Source organism: Pyxicephalus adspersus, chromosome 6, assembly GCF_032062135.1.
Source record: "Pyxicephalus adspersus chromosome 6, UCB_Pads_2.0, whole genome shotgun sequence".
NCBI lineage: Eukaryota > Metazoa > Chordata > Amphibia > Anura > Pyxicephalidae > Pyxicephalus > Pyxicephalus adspersus.
Window position 1 is genome coordinate 57,997,546 of NC_092863.1, and position 22,020 is coordinate 58,019,565.

At 39.0% G+C, this 22,020-nt stretch overlaps 1 protein-coding gene across 5 annotated transcripts in view; it reads right to left on the minus strand.

Annotated features, from left to right (window-relative positions):
* TAOK3 (TAO kinase 3) overlaps positions 1-22,020 on the minus strand; it is a 121,389-nt gene that overhangs the window by 13,968 nt on the left and 85,401 nt on the right. For all 5 annotated transcript variants that reach the window (XM_072415959.1, XM_072415962.1, XM_072415960.1 and 2 more), the window contains 2 exons: positions 10,294-10,530; positions 164-292 (listed from right to left, as the gene is read on the minus strand). In XM_072415959.1, the coding sequence (XP_072272060.1) occupies positions 164-292; positions 10,294-10,530 (366 nt within the window). The remainder of the gene's footprint in view (positions 1-163; positions 293-10,293; positions 10,531-22,020) is intronic.

Sequence of the window (22,020 nt, forward strand, 5' to 3'; positions counted from 1 at the left end):
AGAGAGAGAGAGAGAGAGAGAGAGAGAGAGAGAGAGATTTTCCCAGGCTTCAAATAGTAGAAGACCATACACTTCTGGAAGTGAACAACAGTTTCAGGTGTTAAATTTGGCGTTGTCGGTGGTGCCGATTTAGGGAATCATTTTTGGTTAGTACTGCACATGCCTCTTTAATCTTTTCCTTGCAAATCTTGTACTGCTTTTTCTGACTTTCTAAGAAGGATGTTAAGTCTTTCTTTTGTTGGGCTATGATCTGTTGTTGAAATCTCCTTTCATCCGCTGCAGCCATCTTTGCCTGTGAGCAAAAGAAAAAAAAAAATTAGATTATACTGTCAATCATAACTACTAGTATATTCATTTTGCTTTACATACACCACAATACATTTTTCCACATATTTAGCATTGCAGACTAGCTAGAAAACTTGTTCAATTAAGACTTACAAAATACATACAATTAAAACAAATACTCGAGCATCCTTTGGGAAGATAACACTACCTTGTATGTCACATGATCTACTGTGTCTATATTGAACTACATTGTAGCTTTTTCCCCCCTAAGAATTTACAGAAGATTGACACATTTTTATAATCAGTAAAATGCGTGAATCTTTGGTGAAAGTTTTGCAAATCTTGTGTGAAACCATATATAAATCCATACTTTGGACATGGATTAAACATTGCAGCGAAAAAAATAAAATTTTTAGAAAATCAACAGAAAGCATGATAACTTGCAGGAACCAACCAAATTTCAGCTTACGAGAGTCAGATGAGATAGAATAACTCCATCTGTCTGCTATGTACTAAATATAAGCTTTTTTTTTTTTTTTTTTTTTTTTTTCATTTTGCAAATACAACTGGCAGTACTCTAACCCAGTCAAAACACATTCTTCACCTAAGAACAAAGCATAAAAAAATGATAAGTATGGGTTGAAGTTTCTGAACATTGTTTTTGCACTAGTTTTACACAAATAATAGAAATGTTTCTCTTTGTTAGCAGTAGTAAGTGGATAGGAATAGGTTACAACTAGGATAGTGTTTGTATTACATCTAGATCTATAGTGCCTGTGCATGCTTACACACTGAACAAATCATATGAAAGTAAAAAGAGCCATGGTGATGGCAGCTGTGGATGTGCACAGATCTTCCACTTTCAGTACAGAGGATATGGTAAGAACCATTTCATTGCTGTAACACTGAATCCACTGCACTACTGGCAAGGCAGCGCTGCTTCCGCAACATTTGCCATCACAAAGGCTTTACAAGCTTGGTGGAATGTTCATCCAATATGAAAAAAAGTGCTCCAGGTATCTGATTCACATCCTTTTCTCTCAAAAATGAGATGGAATTTCTGTTTTTCAATGATCATAGTAACCATGTTATATATAGATGTTACAATGGTTTACACTGCAAACCTCACAGAAAAACACCCCCTAAAACTGCAGATGAATGGTAAAGTCTAAGAGCTGTTTGACAGCTGAGTAGGGAGACAGGTTCAGTGTATCCATGACAACAGCCTGAGCCCGACTGCTCCATTTCTGAACATCGTGTGCATAAGACACCTATGGTAGCCGGATAATAGGGTGTGCAAGTTTTGCTGAGTGGAGCATTTGTTTCACAACCATAATTTATCATATAGGGAAGGGTGCTCTTCTTGCTTAATTTTCTAGGAATCAAAACAGCAGAGACATGCATCTCACAACAATAATGCAGCAGGAAAGACAGGTGTCTGGATATTATTCACCCTAGTGCAGTGCGTCCATTTTTCTTTTAGTCTAAATAGTCTGTACTTATAAATGACCTCAAATGACAAAAACTGCCAGAAACATGCACTTCCTTTTTTTTTTATATATATAATTTTGTTTTATAAATCAGGTTCCATTAAGGGGAAAGTCTGCATCCTCGATTAAGCAGGAGACAGCAAGGGCGATGTGCCGTAGTGTGCCATGGAACACATGCAGCACAGGAGGGAAAGCTGCATTTCTCAACAGTGTCTCCATCATGTACAAGGGGACTCGCTGGGAGGGGGAAAGGGTAATAAACTGTCACTCAAAATGGTAATGCTATAACCTAAAAGGAATAAAAAAACAGTACAATTTATAAAACAGGTTTTTGTAATAAAGAAACCTAATATTCCCTTGCATGCATAAAACCACACTGGCCAATATCTTATTCCTGACACTTCATGAACCGGGTTTGACACCAATTTAACATATCAAATCTCTTTTTAACCTATTTTTAATAGTTTTAAAATGTACCAATCACTGGTCTCTAGGTAGATGAATATGGAAGGTTTCCAAAAGAATACCAGGTTTTAGCAGAATTTTTTTTTTAACACTAAGAAAGTCTACCCGGTGTGAAGAATATTACCAGGCATTTGGCATCCCTTGAGAAAAATATCCAGTCCACTAACGGTGAACATGTGCTAGTCAGGTTGGTACCATTTATCATCGAAGTACTTTAAAGGCCAACTCTGATGGTTGCTTGCTCTAGTAACATTACTACCTTAAAGACCACATACAAAACCATTTATCTGCAATAGGTGTAAAGGTTCTCATTTATTCAGGTTATATATCTAGTAGTAGCGAGTAACATTCAACTGGACTTGTTCCTGTAGCGTTGAACACATTTTGCAGCTTTCTTAAACACTACAAGAATAAGATCAATAAGAGATCATTGTCAAACATGATAGGATCTACCTATGTCACTGTGCCAGGGATTTTTATGTTTTTTTATAGTATAGGCTGGGCCAGGGCCAAGTTAAAAGGAGCAGCCTTAATTTATTAGTAAAGATAGGCAAGAAAGGGGTAAGATAACTGACATGGACTAAAGAAGTAAGACAAAGGGTTTTGATCTAGGACAGAAACCTAGTTTAAAAACCACACTTGGTGAGTATATTATAAAATATAGCCTACAATGTAAAATAAATTTCCATGCAAAAAATATAACGCTTTTTGCATGGAAATACGGACAATCCCTCTGCGATTCCTGATGACGTTGGTCCGTGCGCCCGTTGACAGGGGTCATAGCGGGAAATTCAAATATTTTGTATTGGATTCAATACAAAGTCCTGTATCCAATCCAATACAAAATAATACAAGATATATTTTCGTGGTTGTGTCTATAGGTATGTGACGTTGGACAGTTTTTAATTTACCACACTAGGGAGGTGTTTTAGAAAAATATAGTACTATACAGTATACAGAATTTTTGCATTGCAGATAATTATTTTTTTTTACATGATTGTGTGTTTCAAACTTTATTATATTGAGGATATCTACTAGACCCTTGTTTTGACATATTTCTGTAAGTTACAGGTCTACAATTTAAAAAAAAAAAAAATCATGAAAAACATAAATCCAGACATCAGTGAAATGCCCAGGAGGTTAATGGTTAGGTTGTAATAAACGGATACCTTTCTTTGTACTGAAGGAGGCTTGTCATCCTGGGACGCCTACTTGATCCTTATGAGTAAAGTTATGTCCATATTGGAGGTGAGGTTGCAGTGTGGTTACCACTTCCTCATGTCAGTGAACTGTTGACTTAAGAGAGGTGCTAGCGGCAGCTCAATAGAAAATAAACAGGGTTCAGTACTGCTCACAGCGGCCCCTGTCAGATCTGCAAATGGGCCAAGTGGCTGCAAAGGTGCCAGCTGCCAGGAGCTGTGAGGGATCACCTGTTGTCTGGACTTGACCTATTAGTGAAAAATATTCAATATGTAAATGTGTTGCGATCTCTTAACAGTTGGATCTGAAGCTCATTAGCAAATTCATTTTGTGTTGTTCCTTGGTGAAGACATGGAGGGTTATGGACCAACCTATTTAAATACCCAAATTGGACATCTTTTAAATATGTGTGAGTAGAGAGAGATTTGAAACAAGCAGTTCAGGTAAAGAAACACATATTGCAAATTAAAGGTTTTTTTTTCAATCTTCGTCACTCGACCTTGCGTCTGGGTCGGGTGACATAGGAAGAAGAACCCAAAAGAAGAGACGAAGACGGCGGTGCCCGGCTCGCAGACAGATGCCAGGATGACGCGGGACCCGATGGAAGAGACCACCGATCGGACTGCCCTGCAGGATTGAAGGTAAGTGGATTTTTTTTTTTTTTTTGTTTTAGGCACTTTGGGTTTAGTTTCTCATTTTGCATGTGTTAAAAATTTCACTGAGCCAATGCCAGCGTGGTGGTCAGTTAATAAAAACTGAAGAACTTCAAGAAATTTCTGCAAAAAGGGACAATATTAGACTCTGACTTTGCATAACATATCCCTGACATATATGTGATTTTAGTTTGCAACATACTGTACGATGTTATGTCATGCTATTAGTAAATTGTCTCTAAGTTATTACTGTGTACAACAGTCTTTGTTTTCATTACACCTTGATTATGAATAACTTCTGTTCTTATAACAAATCAATCTCTACATTATTAGTCATTTAAAGTAAGCCAGTGAGTGGACTTGGGGAGCAGCAATTTCTGAATTGTTTAAAGTAATATGCAGAAGTTGGCTTCAAAAGATACTGCAACTAAAATGAAAGGAAACACTGGGGGTTGAGCTCTACATGTTTTACCGCAGCCATGCTTGGGACAATACCATTGACTGCCTATATATCTGGATCCACATGATGATCATGAAACAACCTAAATAGCTGCCCATCAAACTTTGGACTCAAATGGAGCCATTTTTCATGATTTATTATTTGTAACAGGATGAAAACTTTAAAGGAAGCAGTAAATGTACAATTAGGTAAATAGGCAGTTGAAATGCTTACAATTTATCCGGAGGGTGGGCAGTGGGTTTAGCAAAAGCTTGATGTACTTTAAGGACGGAGGCCAAAGACATATTAGTTGGCGAGGAATCTGTCCTTGTAGTTCTCATAACCTTCCCCAAAAAACAGGCTGACTAGCAGCCTTTATTTTCTTAAAAGGGACTTTAGCTACATGCTCCCGGTAATTGATCTGTTACCACCATACCATGCCTTGCTCTGAACTGTGCCTTTGGAAAAGGAGGTAAAGGGGTTTGCTTTCTCCCTTCTCCAAAAGAAGAAAAATGGAAAGTGATAACTTTCTAAATAATATTGGACTGGAGGTTAGAGGCACAGTGCTTTAGATTTACATAGAAGGCGTAAATCTATCAAGCATAATTCCTAACCTACTCAGACCAGAGAGCGGACTGCTGTCTTAATAAGAATTTATTACAAATGGAGGATTTTGCACTTAACTTTTTCCATTTTCCCTCTGGACCCTATTAAGTGAAACAGAATATCATATCTATGAACCATTGAACCTTGCAAAAAAAAAAAGGACTGTCAAGTTGCCCAAAATCTCTTACTAGTCTAAACTGTATGAGTCCGGACAAGATGGAGGGAAATAGTGGGGGTCCAACTGGTCAAAGACATTGTTTAGGGTAAAACATGCACAAAGCCCAGCACAAATAAACGATGGATAAAAATCTAAGATAGAATAAAAGACTAAAGCTGCGTACACACTTCCAATTTTTGTCGTTGGAAAGGATCTTTCACGATCCTTTCCAACGACAAGGGAGTGCACGATGCATGAACGGTGCTGTACATACAGCACCGTTCATGCTCTATGGAGAGGGGAGGGGGAGAGCGACGGAGCGGCACCCTGCTGCGCGCTCTACCCTTCACTTTCATTACGATCGGCTGTCGTCCATCGTCCGTGGATCCAGCAGGTCGGTCGTCCGGACGATGGACGACACCGACTGTACACACGGCAGGTTTTCGCCCGATAATTGGCCGATGCCGATTATCGGGCGATAAAAATCTGACGTGTGTACGTAGCTTAAGAAGGTAACACAAACCAAAAGATAACTTACAATAAAGGGATTACTTGTGGAATAAGGTGACAATAGTCCATCCACCACAATTACCACTTGAAAAAGTATGACCAGAATAAATACCCCAAGCCTCTTACACAACCAAAACAAAAAGGTGAGAACCAACTGACACAGTAAACCCCTTTTGAAGGGGTGCCACTTTCCAGACTTCAATACTAGAACATGGAACCCCTGCTAAATTCAAACACTGCTTATTAGGCAGTGGTAAACCCCACCACTCTATTTATTAGGCTTACAGACTGATTAGCACATCCAAGAAGGGACAAATGAAAAGTTTGAGGATCTTGCACAACAAATTTTAAATGTGATTTCCCTGGTGACCAACAATTCTGCACCAAACTGCTGTCCAGAACTCCAGTGCAAGCCAGATGCCTCAATATCACTGTACATACATATAATACTATGAAAGGAAATGAGGTCAGAAATATCAGAAACAAAGTACCATACTAGAAAAAAATAGAAAAAAAACAGGTTTCCCTGACAAAGAACAAGTATCACATGTCTCAGGCAGACTAAGTTTCTTAAGCTACGTACACACGTCAGATTTTTATCGCCCGATAATCGGCATCGGCCAATTATCGGGCGAAAATCTGCCGTGTGTACAGTCGGTGTCGTCCATACGACCGACCTGCCGGATCCACGGACGATGGACGACAGCCGATCGTAATGAAAGTGAAGGGGAGAGCGCGCAGCAGGGTGCCGCTCCGTCGCTCTCCCCCTCCCCTCTCCATAGAGCATGAACGGTGCTGTATGTACAGCACCGTTCATGCATCGTGCACTCCCTTGTCGTTGGAAAGGATCGTGAAAGATCCTTTCCAACGACAAAAATTGGCAGTGTGTACGCAGCTTTAGAATGCCATCAATCTTGTCTCTATGTCTGATCCAGCAGTTCTCACTCTCGAAGTCTAACTGCATCAGGAACTGGGTATGGGATCTGTGCCATGAAATGAGGTGCCACTACCTCTGCCCAGGTGGGTGAATGTGTTCAAATCTAACCCTTTCAGTGGTAAGGTACCAACTGAGCCTGGGAAGAGGGGACCTGCCAAAACAAGATGGAGGTCAGATCATGAAAACAAGATGTCAAGCATCACTCAGTCCTATGGGAATTAAGAAAGACATTCTACCACTGCCAGCATGCAGCATTCATGTTTGGAAATTGGGTGTCAGAGGTAGGAACAGACAATACAATTCCTGTGCCTCTTAGCCTGGGAAAAAGCAGTGCAGTGAATCCAAGTGACATGAGACAAAACCCAGAGCTGCCAAAAAGAAATCTGTCTGCAAAATCCTGTTGCTGTAAGATGACCAATTGACAAAATATAGAAAAGGTTTTAATAGGTAGCTGACTAGAGAGACTTAAGATTTTACTGGAATCTACTAGCAGCATTTGACTGAAAGAAGGAATTTTCACAAGTCTATAAAGAAGTCATATTACCTCCTTAAGGCAATGAGCATAACTTAGCAAGATGGTAAAGTAGGGGTTATGGCCAGTAAGGGATGTCCATACTGCTCTTCTTACTAGTGTCCAATCTCCTGCTGGAAGCAGTAAAATCCACAACACAAACATGAAATGACGTGACACTCAATGGAGGATAATGAAAGGGGGTACATTTTTTAATGTACTGTTTAGATAGAATTTACTTTCTTGGATGTTACCTATATCACAACAAACCTAATTTCTGAGTTCAAGTCCAACTTAAAGTATAGTCCGTATACTTAGATGGAGTAGTTCCAATCCATCCATCTCTGCAGTGAAGTTCTTATGGATATCCAGGAACTAGGTCTGATGGTTTTCCTTAGTGACTTTACTGCCCCACACCTCCACGATACATTCAGTTGAAAAAAAAAAATGGAAAAATGTTGTGTGGAAGAAGAGCTCATAAGACTTCCTTAGCGCTTAGCTTTGTCACTGCAATGGGCATGGAGCCGAATCAGGCCATGTATGGCCATTACCATATCATTATAAGGTTATTAATTTATTGTCTAATAGCAACAGGTCATGTAGTCCTCTTAACTGCAGTTATAGTATAAATGGACAAGTTTACTGCACATATTGACATTTTAGGCGTTTAGTTGGACTGATAAGCAGAATTCTTGACCATTTATAACAGAAATGCACTTCGATTGGCTTATGATGTAACAGGAGGTGCAGTGACATATGCTGGGACGCTTTGCTTGTCTGTTCACATTAGCTCAATCCACTCCTATAATACTTAATATGTGAAAGGTAGCATGAAACATGGAAAGATAATCAGAATGTTTTACCTATAAGAAGATACGGTTTGACAAGCATACATAATAACAGGGCATTAATACATATGATTACTTAGAAGTGCTTCAATTTCTTATTTAGAGGGTAGGATATGTACAAAGCATTATCAAATTAAATGCAATGCAGTAGGCCCATGCATCTGACATATTGCATAACTGACTCACGACATAATGCATTCAAACACAATTTTTACATAAGATTGGCAGTTTGCACCAGTGCAGACCGTGATTATCATTTGACAGTGAACCATATTTTTATCTAAACCCTTACTTGTCTGTCAGCCAAAACACTTGTGTATATTTTTTACTTACTGTGTAGCTCTAATCGTAATTTGCAGCAAATGTGGATAACATACTATAGTGCAAACAGCAACATTATAAAGCAATTCAAAATAAAACCAATGAAAACTCATATGAACAGCTAGGAATCAAAGTTTTACTAAAAGTTTGATTGGTTGCTATTAAATACTGTACTGTGCTTTTTATTGTACTCTTAAGGTAGCCCACAAATCTGTGAAAGAGCCAAAATGGAGTAGGGAACATTATTAGTAATTGTAACAGTAATTAGCAAAATAGCTTTTCAATATATTTTTTAATGAGACCCATAAAAAAAAACAAAACAAAAAAAAAAAAACCAGCCTATGGTTTTTTTTTTATAAGTTTGGCAATCAACACAATCCCCAGCAAAGTGCCATTATTTCAGCCTAAATAACTGCACCATTAACATGGCCTCATTTGACATTGTATTCCCATAAATAAGCAACTAAAGATTCCCGATTCCTTCTCCTTACCAATGACGTCACCAATTAAGATATTTTAATATATAACTCCTCACAAGATCTAGACTTGTGAGTCTAGATCTTGTGCATTGTGATTTGCCTATGACACTGTTTGTGTCATATGCAAATCATATATTTCATATGTAAATATCAAAATGTCCTAATGGGTGATGTCACTGCTGCGGGGGTGGCCAGATTACCCTCCCTGGCTGTATGAATAGTGAGTATTTTTAAATGTAAAAGCAAAACATTAAAAATCCTCATTATTTTAAATTTCCCGCCTTCCAGCCTAGGGCTCGTGAGCAGATGCCTGGCTGACATCTGCTTCCGACTGACATCTGCTGACATCTGGCCTCGCGTCCCCCCCCCCCCCAACGTTCACACGCCAGGGACACACATGCCAGCAGGCATCTGTGTAGCATGGCGATGCCAGTCCAGCATCACCAGGAGAAGCAGATGCTGAGCATCGCTGGAAGATGCCTCTGGAATGTGGGAACAAGGAAGGATTTTTTAAACTCCCTGCCAATTCCACCCCGAATGTGGTTCGGGGTTACCGCTTTTGGCACTAAAAAATTAACCCCGAGCAACACTTGGAAATACTGCCATGGAGGTTGAAAATATATGTAGACTGCTCTAGGTCAACACTCTCATATATAGTTAAATTTCCCTGACCTAAACAGCTAACACTGAATGAATGAAAGGGGACAGGACAGGGACAGTAGGGCTGGGGGCTATGGAGAAGGCTATATGATCATGGATGTTCTCCAGCCAGGAAATGAGGCCAGCTCCATCTGACTTGCTGCAGGTTCAAATACACATACTGAGAAACTCGCATAATGAAGTGATATTAGAGTAAGCAATTTCAGTTCAGAGGAGGAGTTTGTATATCCCCAAGACTAAAGGAAGGAGTTTAGCTTAAACCCACGTTTCATAATCACATGCCAAAAAAAAAAAAAATATATAAATATTAAAGAAAAGCTTTAGCAATCAAAAATGATCAACTCTTTATGGGAGAATAAGCCTTTCTTTACTGATCAGTCATCAATGTTTCTAAAAGACATTTCCAAGGAGAGTCCGCATTATCATCTGGTAATCAATCATATTCTCTTACGGCAGGAAGGAAGTACGTCCAACATGGAATTTAGGAGACAATTCTTGGCTTTAAGTAATAAAATGAGAATAAAGGGATATTTAATTATTAAATTATAAAAATTTGGCATGCTTGGCTAAAGATAAAATTAGATAGCTTGTAATAGTTACTGCATGTTGTCCCCCATCACACAAGTCCATGTGTTGCCCTTCCTGTAGACACAGAGTGTTCAGGGCTTGAAATGTTTTATAATAGACTTCTGCACCATCCAACTTCCTAGTATCCAGTTTCCCAGTCTTTACCTCTTTATCCATGCCTACGATTTGCCTCTTGGAAAGCTTTTCCAGCTCGATGGACGCGTTGTTGGCATGAGTCTCCACCTCCTTCTGCAGCTTAAGGCGGTGCTCGTCCATCTCAGCCTTCAGCTTATTCTCCAGGGCGATCAGCTGCTTCTGGTGCTGGCGCCGCATCCGCTTATATCCTGACATCTGTTCCCGCAACTCGTTCTCCTGCTCATGCTCATGGATCTGCCTTGTAACCTGTAAAAAACCCAAGTTCCAAATTTAGACTACATCAATACAACATATTCACATTTTTCAAAGTTTGTAAATCAAGAAATGTGCAGTCTATAGAAGCCACAATATATATCCCTAATACAGGAAAATTAGGTTCAACAGATTGCTATGGTCAAACATCTCTACAGAGCCCTACATATATGTAAAATTCACTGCAATAAAACTCACTACTTCCAACACACATTAACACAAGCAAAACAAACAATGAGAAATGTGGTGAACTGCAATAGAATACAAAATTTAAAAACTCTGTTTATGAAATATTAGCTGAACTGGTCAAAATGTAAAAGGCCAATATAGGTTCTTTGGCTTAGTTACCCCCCTAGTGGTAATCCCGAGTGTGACTCGGGGTGGATTTCACTTGCAAAAAGCAGTAATCCCGAGTCACACACGGGGTAAGTTTAGAAGCCCCCCTTACCTGTGCCCTGAGCTCCAGCAGCGATCTAATGGTCCCGCTCTGATGCCGGGACATTTCTGAATTAGGGGGCTTGGCTGGGAAATTTAAAAGCAGATTACCGAGTAGTCTGCTTTTAAATACCATCCGGGGTCCCCGCCACACCGCTGCTCGCATCAGCAGTTAGATGCCAAGCACAATGCAGCAATAGTAAATTCTGCAGGTGGTGCTAGCGTTGGTGGATGCCGCGGGCTGAGGCAGGGTGGGACATCGCCACTCACATCACCCGGGAGGATGCTACATCTTTCCAGTGATGTGAGTTGTGATGTATTCAGGAGGTGTGGTTAGGCGGGAAATTTAAAAGCAGATTACAATGCACACACATTTTAGTGCACCAAACATCATTGCCCAGTGCCCTGATTTACCAAAAATTTCAAAAGGTCAGGCATCAAGGTTTTGCATCAAAAAAGTGACAGAATTAGAACGCTGGGGGGGGGTTAAGATAGAATCAAGCAAAAAAAAAAAAAAAAAAAAAAAAAACATAGGGACAGAAAATTTCAGCAGTGTTTGCCTGAAAGTGAAGAGGAAGAAAGATTTCAAGTGGTCAATTGAGAGGAAAAAAGTTTTAAGTATTTCACTGCACAGGAGCAGGGGAAAGGTTTGTAAGCAGCTGAAGGTGGCAGTTGAGCAAACCTGTTGCACTGTTGGCACGTTTTCGAAAACCTCTAACTAAAGCTCATTCCTGGTTCGGTTTATCTTAGATTTTATAGCAAGATATTTGAATCTAAAGAATTTTAATTTGTAATGACAACATTCAAAAAAATAAACGTTAGCAAGATGTCCTTACAAGAATAACATTGGGTGCCCTGTGGCCCATGTGAAATGCATCAGCATTTGAGTAAAAAAAAATATATATATTTTTTTAACTCATTGTCGCTTGTTTAGTTTATTTACAATCCGGCCTTGATCCCTGGGAACTTACTCCCTTTGGTCCGATACAGGTCTATCTCGTCTTCATAATTTTATTGCGCTCTCTGGCATTCACTTTTTTTCATATCTACCCAATTCTCCCTCTTACCAAATACTATCCTTACCTTCATATTAGGAATTTTATACTTAAAATTGTACATCTACCTTCTTTTGCCCGAAGCTTTACCTGGTTTGAACAGATCTGCATAGATAACCCTAACTCTAGGGGTGTTTTTTCGCTGATGTACTCTTATTTCCTTCTATGCTCACGTCATCTCCTCCTTGCTATGTTGATAAATGGCACGAGGTGCCTCTCTGACAGACGTTGATTGGTCGCATATTTAGTTATATAATAAGTCCTGCTCTATTAGATCTCATGTCCTGGAGGCTAATTTTAAACTGCTTTCCTGTTGGTACTTGCTACGTGTTAGGGTTGCTAAATTTTCTGTAGATTCATCCCCAAACTGCTTCTGTGATTGCCCACAGCTGGGCTCCCTTATGCACATCTGGTGGGAATGTTTGGTAGCATCTGACTATTGGACACAGGTCTTCTCACTCCTATTTTCTGTTTTTTGAGGCTCTATCCCTAAAGAGCCCATACTGGCATTACTTTGTCACAAGCCAACCCCTAATACGATCTTGTGCAACACATCTTAACGGCTGGTAAATTAACTCTAGCGAAAGCCTGGACCTCGCCTATTATCTCTTTCCAAACTGTGCACCACAGAGTCTCCTGCATCCTGACACAGGAAAAACGCTCTGCTCAACTTAATAACTCAATGAAACAGGATTCACAGAATCTGGTCGCCTTGGGTCCAGGAATTCTCTACACTTTCCTTTGATCACTATCTGATTTTATTCCTGAATTTCCAAGGTCTCTTCTATCCGTTTCTGACTGGCTACCACTACCCTCTCCTTTTCCCTTAATTTATTTTCTTGCTGCACTGCTTACTTTGTTTTCTTATAAGCATATACAGTGTGGCCACTATAACAGGAGTGACACTAATACTTTTCCCACTTTTGATTTTGATACATATTGCCATTTTTTTTGTACTATGGCTCTGCTGGAGCACCATCTATTTTATGTTTATAATATATATATTTTATTATACAATGTCACTACTGATACCGTTAAATATTACAATTTAACATTAAGAAAATGCATTCCTTTTTTTTTTTTTTTACAGCTCTCGATGGGTACCACCCTTTTTATGTTTTTTTCTTTTTTTTTTATTATTATTAATATTATTATTATTGTCACTCCCAGTTGTTAAAAATTTTTAAAAAAATTATGTTAAAAAAAAAAATATATATATATTTTTTAAGTCAGTGTGAATTTAAACCTAAACTAGTCAAATATTTTTTTTATAAATAAAGGCCAGCTTTCCTTTTGTGGTTTCTCCTTCCATCAAAATTGCTCCAAGCCCACAGGTTATGCTAAACTCCTTCCCCCACTGTATAAATCTGGGCAGAACTCCACACGGGTATGCTTTTGTTTTATGCAACCTGACCCCCAAAGATTTATATTATTCAACCTAAAGCAGTTAAAACTGACACAACTTAATAGAATCTCAGTGCAATTACTTGAGCAACTAAAAGGCAAATCAAAGCACATTTTAGCAACCCAGAAATTGCTGAAAGTATACTGCATAAGCCTGTGGGGCTTTTTCAAAACATCCTTTTGCTTTCATACCAGCATAATCCCTTGCCATCCAATGTCCTTGGCACTTTTTTACCCGAACAAGCAGGAAGCCACAGAGCTACACTTTCCCCAGGGTACATGAAAGTGCCAAAGTAGGTGCCGCCTTGTTATCCAGCAGGGTGGAGAAGGCTGATTGGGTGAGAATTTAGATACAGCTTTTATTTCTGGCAGAATCACTAAGTTTCTTTTACTACTAATAAGAGGTCTGACAAAGAAATAAAGCAGTCCACTTTAACAGAAATAAAGTATCAGGTATCAGGAAATTGGAGAACAAATAAGTAGCACGTTTTTACTAAAATAAAAACCTAGTGATTTAAAGTACTTTAGGTAGTCATAAAAAATATATTAATATTAATACTACATGATTCTGCCCCAATATTTGAAAAGCCAATATCAACACTCCAAGGCCATTTGGACCTGTGTAGTGCATACAGTTTAAGAATGCGCTAACCAGGAGAGCGGAGAATGAGGACCTTTATTGTCCACTCATAACCTATTTTAACTTTGATAACCACTGACCACCAATGCTTGGAAGTATCGATAACCCTTATGTACCCCAAGTTATGGATAAAATTTCCTAAGCAAACAATATAAAAGCAAGGTAAACGTCAATTTTTAAGGGTTCCAATGTGGTAAATAGCTCTTTTCAGTTATCCAAAGTCAAACAATGTAGTGTTAGATTAGATTAATGCATCAAATGTTCTCCTAGAAGTATCAACAAAAAAATATTTTTCAATTAATTTTTTTTTTTTTTTAAAGCACCACATTCTGTCCTTATAATAAACAGAGAGAAAGGGACTGAACAGTGTAACTGTCCTTCACAGCCTTGATCAAGGGGGGGGGGAAAAAAAAAAGAAGATTGTGCTGCAAAGACATTACAGTTATCCAGCCCTACTTTTCTATAAGCAATCTGCAGTAAACATCAAATGGTCACATTGTACCAAATTGTTGCATACATGGTTTAGGGTAAACCAATTCAGCACTATCCTCTAATTTATCATCTGGCCCGAGTGCACTGGGCTAGGTGAGCTCACCTTAGAAAAGCTTTATTGTTCAAAGCTTTTCCCCCAAAGAGTTTTGCCCACCAATGGCTTAGTCATAGAAGCGAGGAGAAGGGAACAAAGCAGGGACATTACATGAGGATTGAATAAACCATAATTGCAGGTCTCCTATTTACATAGATACAGAATTGCACATTTCTATACTTTATTTATTGCATTAATGTCTGCATGAAAAAGCCTACTGAAGAAACGGGGTCCTTAGTCTTCCAATTGTTGGCATTGGAGAGTTATTCTCACTTCCTGTGTGATAAAACACTGATTGGAGGACCGGAAGTGAGGAAAGTTCTCTAAAGGAAAAATGCTTTGCTTGGACTTGTACTTAAAAGTGTTACATCTAGATTACCAGCCTGTTATTGGACAGGTTATAAGCAGTAATGGACTAATGGAAAATCTCTCTACTTTCCCCCACAGGACACCTGTGAAACAATTAGTAACATATCCAGTGGGAAGAGGAAAAAAAAAACACTAGCTACATCAACATATGGTAATACATGCTAATTCTCAGGTACAATGAATGATAGTTCCTAATTTGTTCTGGCAATCATTTGTCGTCATTAGATGACAATGGACAATAAACAATCATGTGTACAACTATGTATGCATGGTTGGTAGGAATGCGATCATCAACGATCTCATCTGCAGTTAGTACAATGGTCTAAAGTATTGCTGGGCATTACAAGAGGTTGGCATTTAGTAAAATACAGGTATTTATACTAGTTGTAGTTAAAACAGATCCACCAATCAACAACAACTTATGTACAACTGAACCCTAATGATTTCCTCCAACCTCCCAAGTGCTGCACAGCTGGACAAATACTCGCTGTTCTCCTCAATACAGTGATCTCTTCTCTTCTATGTGATTTTGTCCGGTAAAGTCCTACCTAAAGTATCCTCATCATTACTAAAAAGTTGGATTACAATACAGGGGCCACCACCCACCTACAGCTTCTTCCAACTTCTGGAGAGAACACTGTACTATAAATTAAAATAGTTTAGCAGAGCATAAGCCCCAATTGTAATGCATGCTTTATAGGGTATGCAGAAATACTAAAAATGTCTGCTCACCACTAAAACCAGTTTAAAGCCGAACTGACAGAAGAGGGTAGCCAGTGCTGCAACAGGAAGCGGACGGATGTCAAAAAGCACCTCAGACTAAGGGTCTCCTGCAGCGTTTTGCTGGAAATCTTCAAGCATATTCAGGTCCCTTAAAGTATCTCCCCTATTCCAAGTAATTTTACTTTAAATAAAAGTTTTGCCATCACTCCGTTATTTTCTCGTTTTTAGGGGGACTGAAGAATATGTGAATTTGGTGAAATATCCCACCACTGGCACCAGTGAACAGGTATTCCAGGCCAGTTTGATTGGGTTACATTCCACAATTCTTCTGCATTTTTTGGTTTTGCCTCAGGATCACCATTATTGATGTCAACCCACAAGTTTTCTATTGAAGTAAGGTCCGGGAATTGGGCTGGCCACTCTATAATATCAAACTAGTTGGTCTGGAACCAAGACAGTACTCCTTTACTGGTGTGTTTGGGTCGTTGTCGTGTTGAAACACCCATGCAAGTATTTTGATGTATTCAAACTGATCCACGATCCCTGATATGAAATAATAGGCCCAACACTATAGTAGGCGAAACATCCCCATATCATGATGCTTGCACCACCATGCTTCACTATGGCTTTATTCAATGTCGTCAGATATTTTAAAATGTCTCCAGCCCCTAGACCTAAAAAGAACAATCTTGCTTTCATCAGTCCACAGACTGTTGTCTCTTTTCTTTAGGCTGATCAGTGTGTCCTTTGGCAAACTGTAACCTCTTCAGCACTCTTTTCAAAATTGGGACTTTGCGGGGGCTTCTTGCCAGTAGTTTGGCTTCACATCCAATTGTAGCAATACTCACAGGTAACCTCAGACCTTCTTTGATCTTCCTGGACCGGATGATTGACAATTAGTAATTTTGCCATTTTTTGCTTTTTTATTGTATTCCATATGTTTCAGGTTTTGGTAGACATTTTAAAGCATTTGAGATTATTTTATCTGAGCAGTCTATTATTTTCTGCACTTTGTATGTTTTCCCTATCCAATCAACGTATGCTGTCCTTCTGAACAAATTCTGAATGATCCATTTTATAGTGAGAAATGCACTATAACCAGCATGTACAATTTTTGCTGATTTCCTTCTTTAAATAAAAGGATGCTATGGTCACTGGTTATATCACAGAATGAAATTACCTGACTAATTCAACTCCACACTGCTAATATTTTGAACATCCCAATATTCCTTTTTCTATACTTTCTTTAAAGGCTTAACACAAATGTGATACATTTTTCATTGTTTTAAATTTGGAATAGAATGTGCAATGTTCCCAACACATTTGTTTGTATGTATATAAACGCTATTATAAGGATTGTGAGCTTTATTCACTTTTAAACACACTGCTAGTTTTATGAACACAACTGTATGAGGTGTGATGCTTTGTTGAGGGTCTGTCTTCCCATCCACAAATCAGCTCTTTTCATCTTCCTAAGCACCAGTTATACTGCTGGCAGAGACAAGTACTGGCGCAAAAATAAATCTAAACCACACGTTGGATTAAGTGTCAGCCTCCATGTTTGTCATGTCAGGGTTAAAGTTTAAAAAAAAAATGGTTTGAAGATTGTTTCCTTCATGTCATGCTGATCTTCGTATTTTAATACTTAAAGTCAGTTACTTAACAAGGATGCAAATACAGGTAGTCCCCAGGTTACATACAAGGGACTACATAGGGACTGTAGGTTTGTCCTTAAGTTGAATTTGTATGTAAGTATGTATGTAAGGTACATTATTTTAATAAATGCAATTAGGACAGATGTTTGTGTCAGCATATTATTAGGCTGTGTGGTGTCAGTTACTGTATAAATCCTCACTGTGAGTTAATCACAAACAAAGCAAAAAAAAAAAGTCTTTATGTAGCCTAGACATTCATTAACTTCTGCAGCAAGCTGTGCTTTGATATGCAAAAAGAAACAACTGCAGAGTTTGCCTTAGCCTTACATGAGGCTGCAGAAAGAGCTCAGTCCTTAAGGTGCGTACACACTTCCAATTTTTATCGTTCCAATCGAACGACGAACGATCGATTGGGCTAAAAATCGTTCGTAAAAAAGTAACCAACGACGCCGACGAACGAGGAAACTCGTTGGAAACGAACGACCGGACCGGCGGATCGGACGACGATCGTTGACCATCGTTCGTGTGTACGGTCGTTCGTTGATCGTCCATGGTCTGAGCATGCGTAATGAACGAACGTTCGTTCACTTTCCTGTCGTGCACATAGTTCCTCTATCGCTTGTGTGTACAATATCTACGAACGATCGTGTCGTTATCTCTATGTGCAGGATCGATGCTATACGATCGTTCGTAGATATCGTGCAGGATAGTTCGTCGTTCGTTTTCCAACGATAATAATTGGAAGTGTGTACGTAGCTTTAGGATCACCACAACCTCAGCTGCGTTTAGCAAAAGATTTCCTCTGCAAGTCATGCAAACCGCCCCCTTCAAGCCTCCATTCTGCACAGGAGTGAGCAGGGAAGGTTTGTATCTAGGAGGCGTCCATATGCCAGATGTCCTTGACCAAGGGACTGCCTAGCTAAAACTGTAATTGGCAGAATGTATTATATTCAAAAGATCCTCATTTCACATAATGTTCTAGTCTTTTATTAGACTGGGTTCATCGATGAAGTTACCTGGGCCCCCCCTTTTATATGGATCTAATAAGTGACCAGGAAACACAGCAATTTACATAATGAGCACATGGTACCTAGATATATTTCCACAGTGAAATGTTTATGGTGCACCAATTTCAACTGCTTCTAAGACCAAACCATAGCCTAAACACATTTTCTATGCCCCTGGAAGACAGCATTAAAGTATAAAAAAACGACCTGTGATTCGACACCAAGGGAGCAGCTATGGACTGATGAAGTAATTCCTCTACATCCCTGTTGCATAACACTTGATATTTAGAACTGCATCTAGCTCCTAGTTTAGATACTGTAATTCCCTGTACAGGTAAATAAAAATATTGCAGTTAAGCTAAAGTCAGTACTTAGAAACATTTCAAATGCGTTCAATGTTTTTTCTTGATAAAGCGGAACAAAAAGTTCTACTTTAAAAATCTGCTAAATCTGCTACCAGGCACGGCTTTATTGTAGGAAAAGACAGGCCATGTCTCTTCTGAAATAATCATTCTTACCAGCCTGATCATGGTCTTCACATGTCAATATACAGAGATTCCTGGCACATCATGTACAACATGTGATACCAAAGTCAGGATATAAGGGAGAACAATAGATATCTGACTACATGGGGTGGGGTACAGCATGTAGTCACAGGAAATGTTAGGGTCCAGGCACACCACAATGTTGTGAACCACAACTTGCTAGTTTAACTGTGTTGTGTGAGGTGGCCAAAGAAACCAAACAATAAAACAAGAAAATCTAGTGTAGGCACAAATTGTGTAGTATAGTATAATGCACACAAGATATACGGTGTGTGATAACTGCAATAATATCATAAGATACTTCTCTTAGTTATTAAACCCAAAGGCCTATTTCTACATATTGACATTTTTATAGTAGGGCACATAACTTATGTGGGTAAAGTTTTGTGAATTATATTACAGAATTTATTCTATGAAATATTCCATTTAATTCAAGATTTTTCAACTACTAAATGTACAATAAAAAAAACTATTTCCAACACTCAACAGCAATTCACACCACTTTTTAATAGTGTATAATCATAAACATATTGATTTCTAATTATAGTACATAACCAACATTCACTGGGAAAGTTAACAGCAATAAGGCAAGACTTACATGCACACATATACATACAATGCAGTCATGAGCACAGGTGAAAGATTCACTACTAAACTACATATATTTTATCCTGTTTTGAGTGAAGGAGTCAATATTTAATTGCAATCTCTGTGTGGGGAATTTCAGCACCTTTATTCTTATTGGTGACCATTGTGACTATTGCAGGAAGGGAGGGGAAATCCAGCATTTTGAGTCGTCATGAGAGCAATAGGTGAAGAAAAATGGGGACTCTCTGGTCCAAACACTGAAAAGTCCTTTACTGAAACGCTGAACATACTGAATTTTATAACAGATCACTAGCAAAATCCTTGGGGCATTTTGGAAGAGCCACACATTTAAATTTTTATGTGAATTATTGTTAATTTGAAAAGTGAAGATAGAAGAGCTTTTACCTTTCTGACGTAAACTACTAGTTCCAATAATCCTCCATGTAATGGAAATGAAGAAAGGCTCAGAAAGGGATTTTTTATGGTCGTAATCCAGTGTACATACAGTGGTCTCCGAATGCCAATTAGAGAGCTGCTGTGGCAGAGGTCAACAAAGAGTTGAACATCACTGTATGTAAGGCATCTATTTGTTCTAGTGCCAGTCAAACTATTACATGCAGCCATATGAGCTCAAACTATGGAACCCAAGGTACCTCTATAAAATATATCCCCATTTTGTCAGTATGTATGTATGAACCACTTTGAACATGCATTTGTAGGTCCAACAAAAAACTTTTTTCATTATTTTGGTCAGCATGTTAAAGAGTTAGCATGTTGCTGGACTGATTTCCCCTCAGTGTGCTGCTAAATATTTACCAAAAGGGTAAGACAACCTCCCCAACCACAGTACAGAATTAAAAATGAATGTTCTGGAGTAGAGTAGGTTAAAACCCCTGTCATTTTTTTTTTTTTGCCATCAGTGTTCGCTACACATTTCCCCTCACTTCCTGTATGGTAAAATTATTGTCAGCAGACAGAAAGTTAAGGTACATATTTCTTATACAGATTTTATATATATATATATATATATATATATATGTTCCACCATCATTCGAAAACGCATGGAGACATTTCAACCAAATTTGCTATACATATGACTGAGACTCGTGTGAGTGCACCAGTCATCCCTGTACAGCGCTGTGCTAAATCTCAGAGATATGTATGTAAAAAAGGTGTGTGTGTGTTGTGTGTGGTGTGTGTGTTCACTCAGAAATGTACTGACACATTTCAACCAAACTTGCTAGACATATGACTCAGACGCATGTAAGTGCACTGCTGATCTTTGCACAGCGCTGTGGTATGTCAGAGGTAGTGAGGGAAAGAAGTATTTGATCCCCTGCTGATTTTGTACGTTTGCCTTCTTACAAAGAAATTACCAGTCTATAATTGTAATGGTAGGTTTATTGTAGCTGTGTGGGACAGAATAACAACAAAAGAACACTCAAAAACCCAGTGCTCAAAAGTCAGAGCTTGATGTGCATTGTAATGAGTGAAATAACTATATTTGATCCCTTTATCAACCAGTCTGGAGACTGGCTAGGCCACTCCAGGAGCTTCATGTGCTTCTTCTTGAGCCACTCCTTTGTTGCCTTGGCCCTGTGTTTTGGGTCGTCATGCTGGAATACCCATCCTCGACCCATTTTCAATGCCCTTGCTAAGGGAAGGAGGTGCTTACCCATTGTCCCTTCGATAAGGTGAAGGTGTCCTGTCCCCTTAGCAGAAAAACACCCCCAAGGCATAATGTGTCTACTTCCATGCTTGACAGTGGAGATGGTGTTCTTGGGGTCACAGGCAGCATTCCTCCTCCTCCTCCAAACAAAGCAAATTGAGTGGATGTCAAGAGCTCAATTTTGGTCTCATTTGACCACAACACTTTCACCCAGTTCTCCTCTGGATCATTCAGATGTTTATTGGCAAACTGCCGTTCTTCTGATCATTGCAACTCCTTGAGATTAGATCTTGCATGGAGCCCCAGACCGAGTGAGATTGACAGTTATTCTGTGTTTTATTTCATTTGCAATTTATTGCGCCAACTGTTGTCACCTTCTCACCAAGCTGCTTGGAGACTGTCTTGTAGCCCGAGCCAGCCTTGTGTAGGTCTACAATCTTGTCCCTGACATCCTTAGACATCTCTTTGGTCTTGGCCATGGTGGCTAGTTTGGAATCTGATGGATTGCTTCTGTGGACAGGTGTCTTTTAGGAGCACTCCCTTACTGAGTATGCTTCTAATCACAGCTTATTACCTGCATACAGTGATGACACCTGGGAGCCTGAAATCTTGCTGATTGATAGGGGATCAAATACTTATTTCACTCCATTGTTCATTACAATGCACATCAAGCTCTGACTTTTGAGCACTGGGTTTTTGAGGGTTCTTTTGTTGTTATTCTGTCTCTCACAGCTACAATAAACCTACCATTACAATTATAGACTGGTCATTTCTTTGTCAGAGGGCAAATGTACAAAATCAGCAAGGG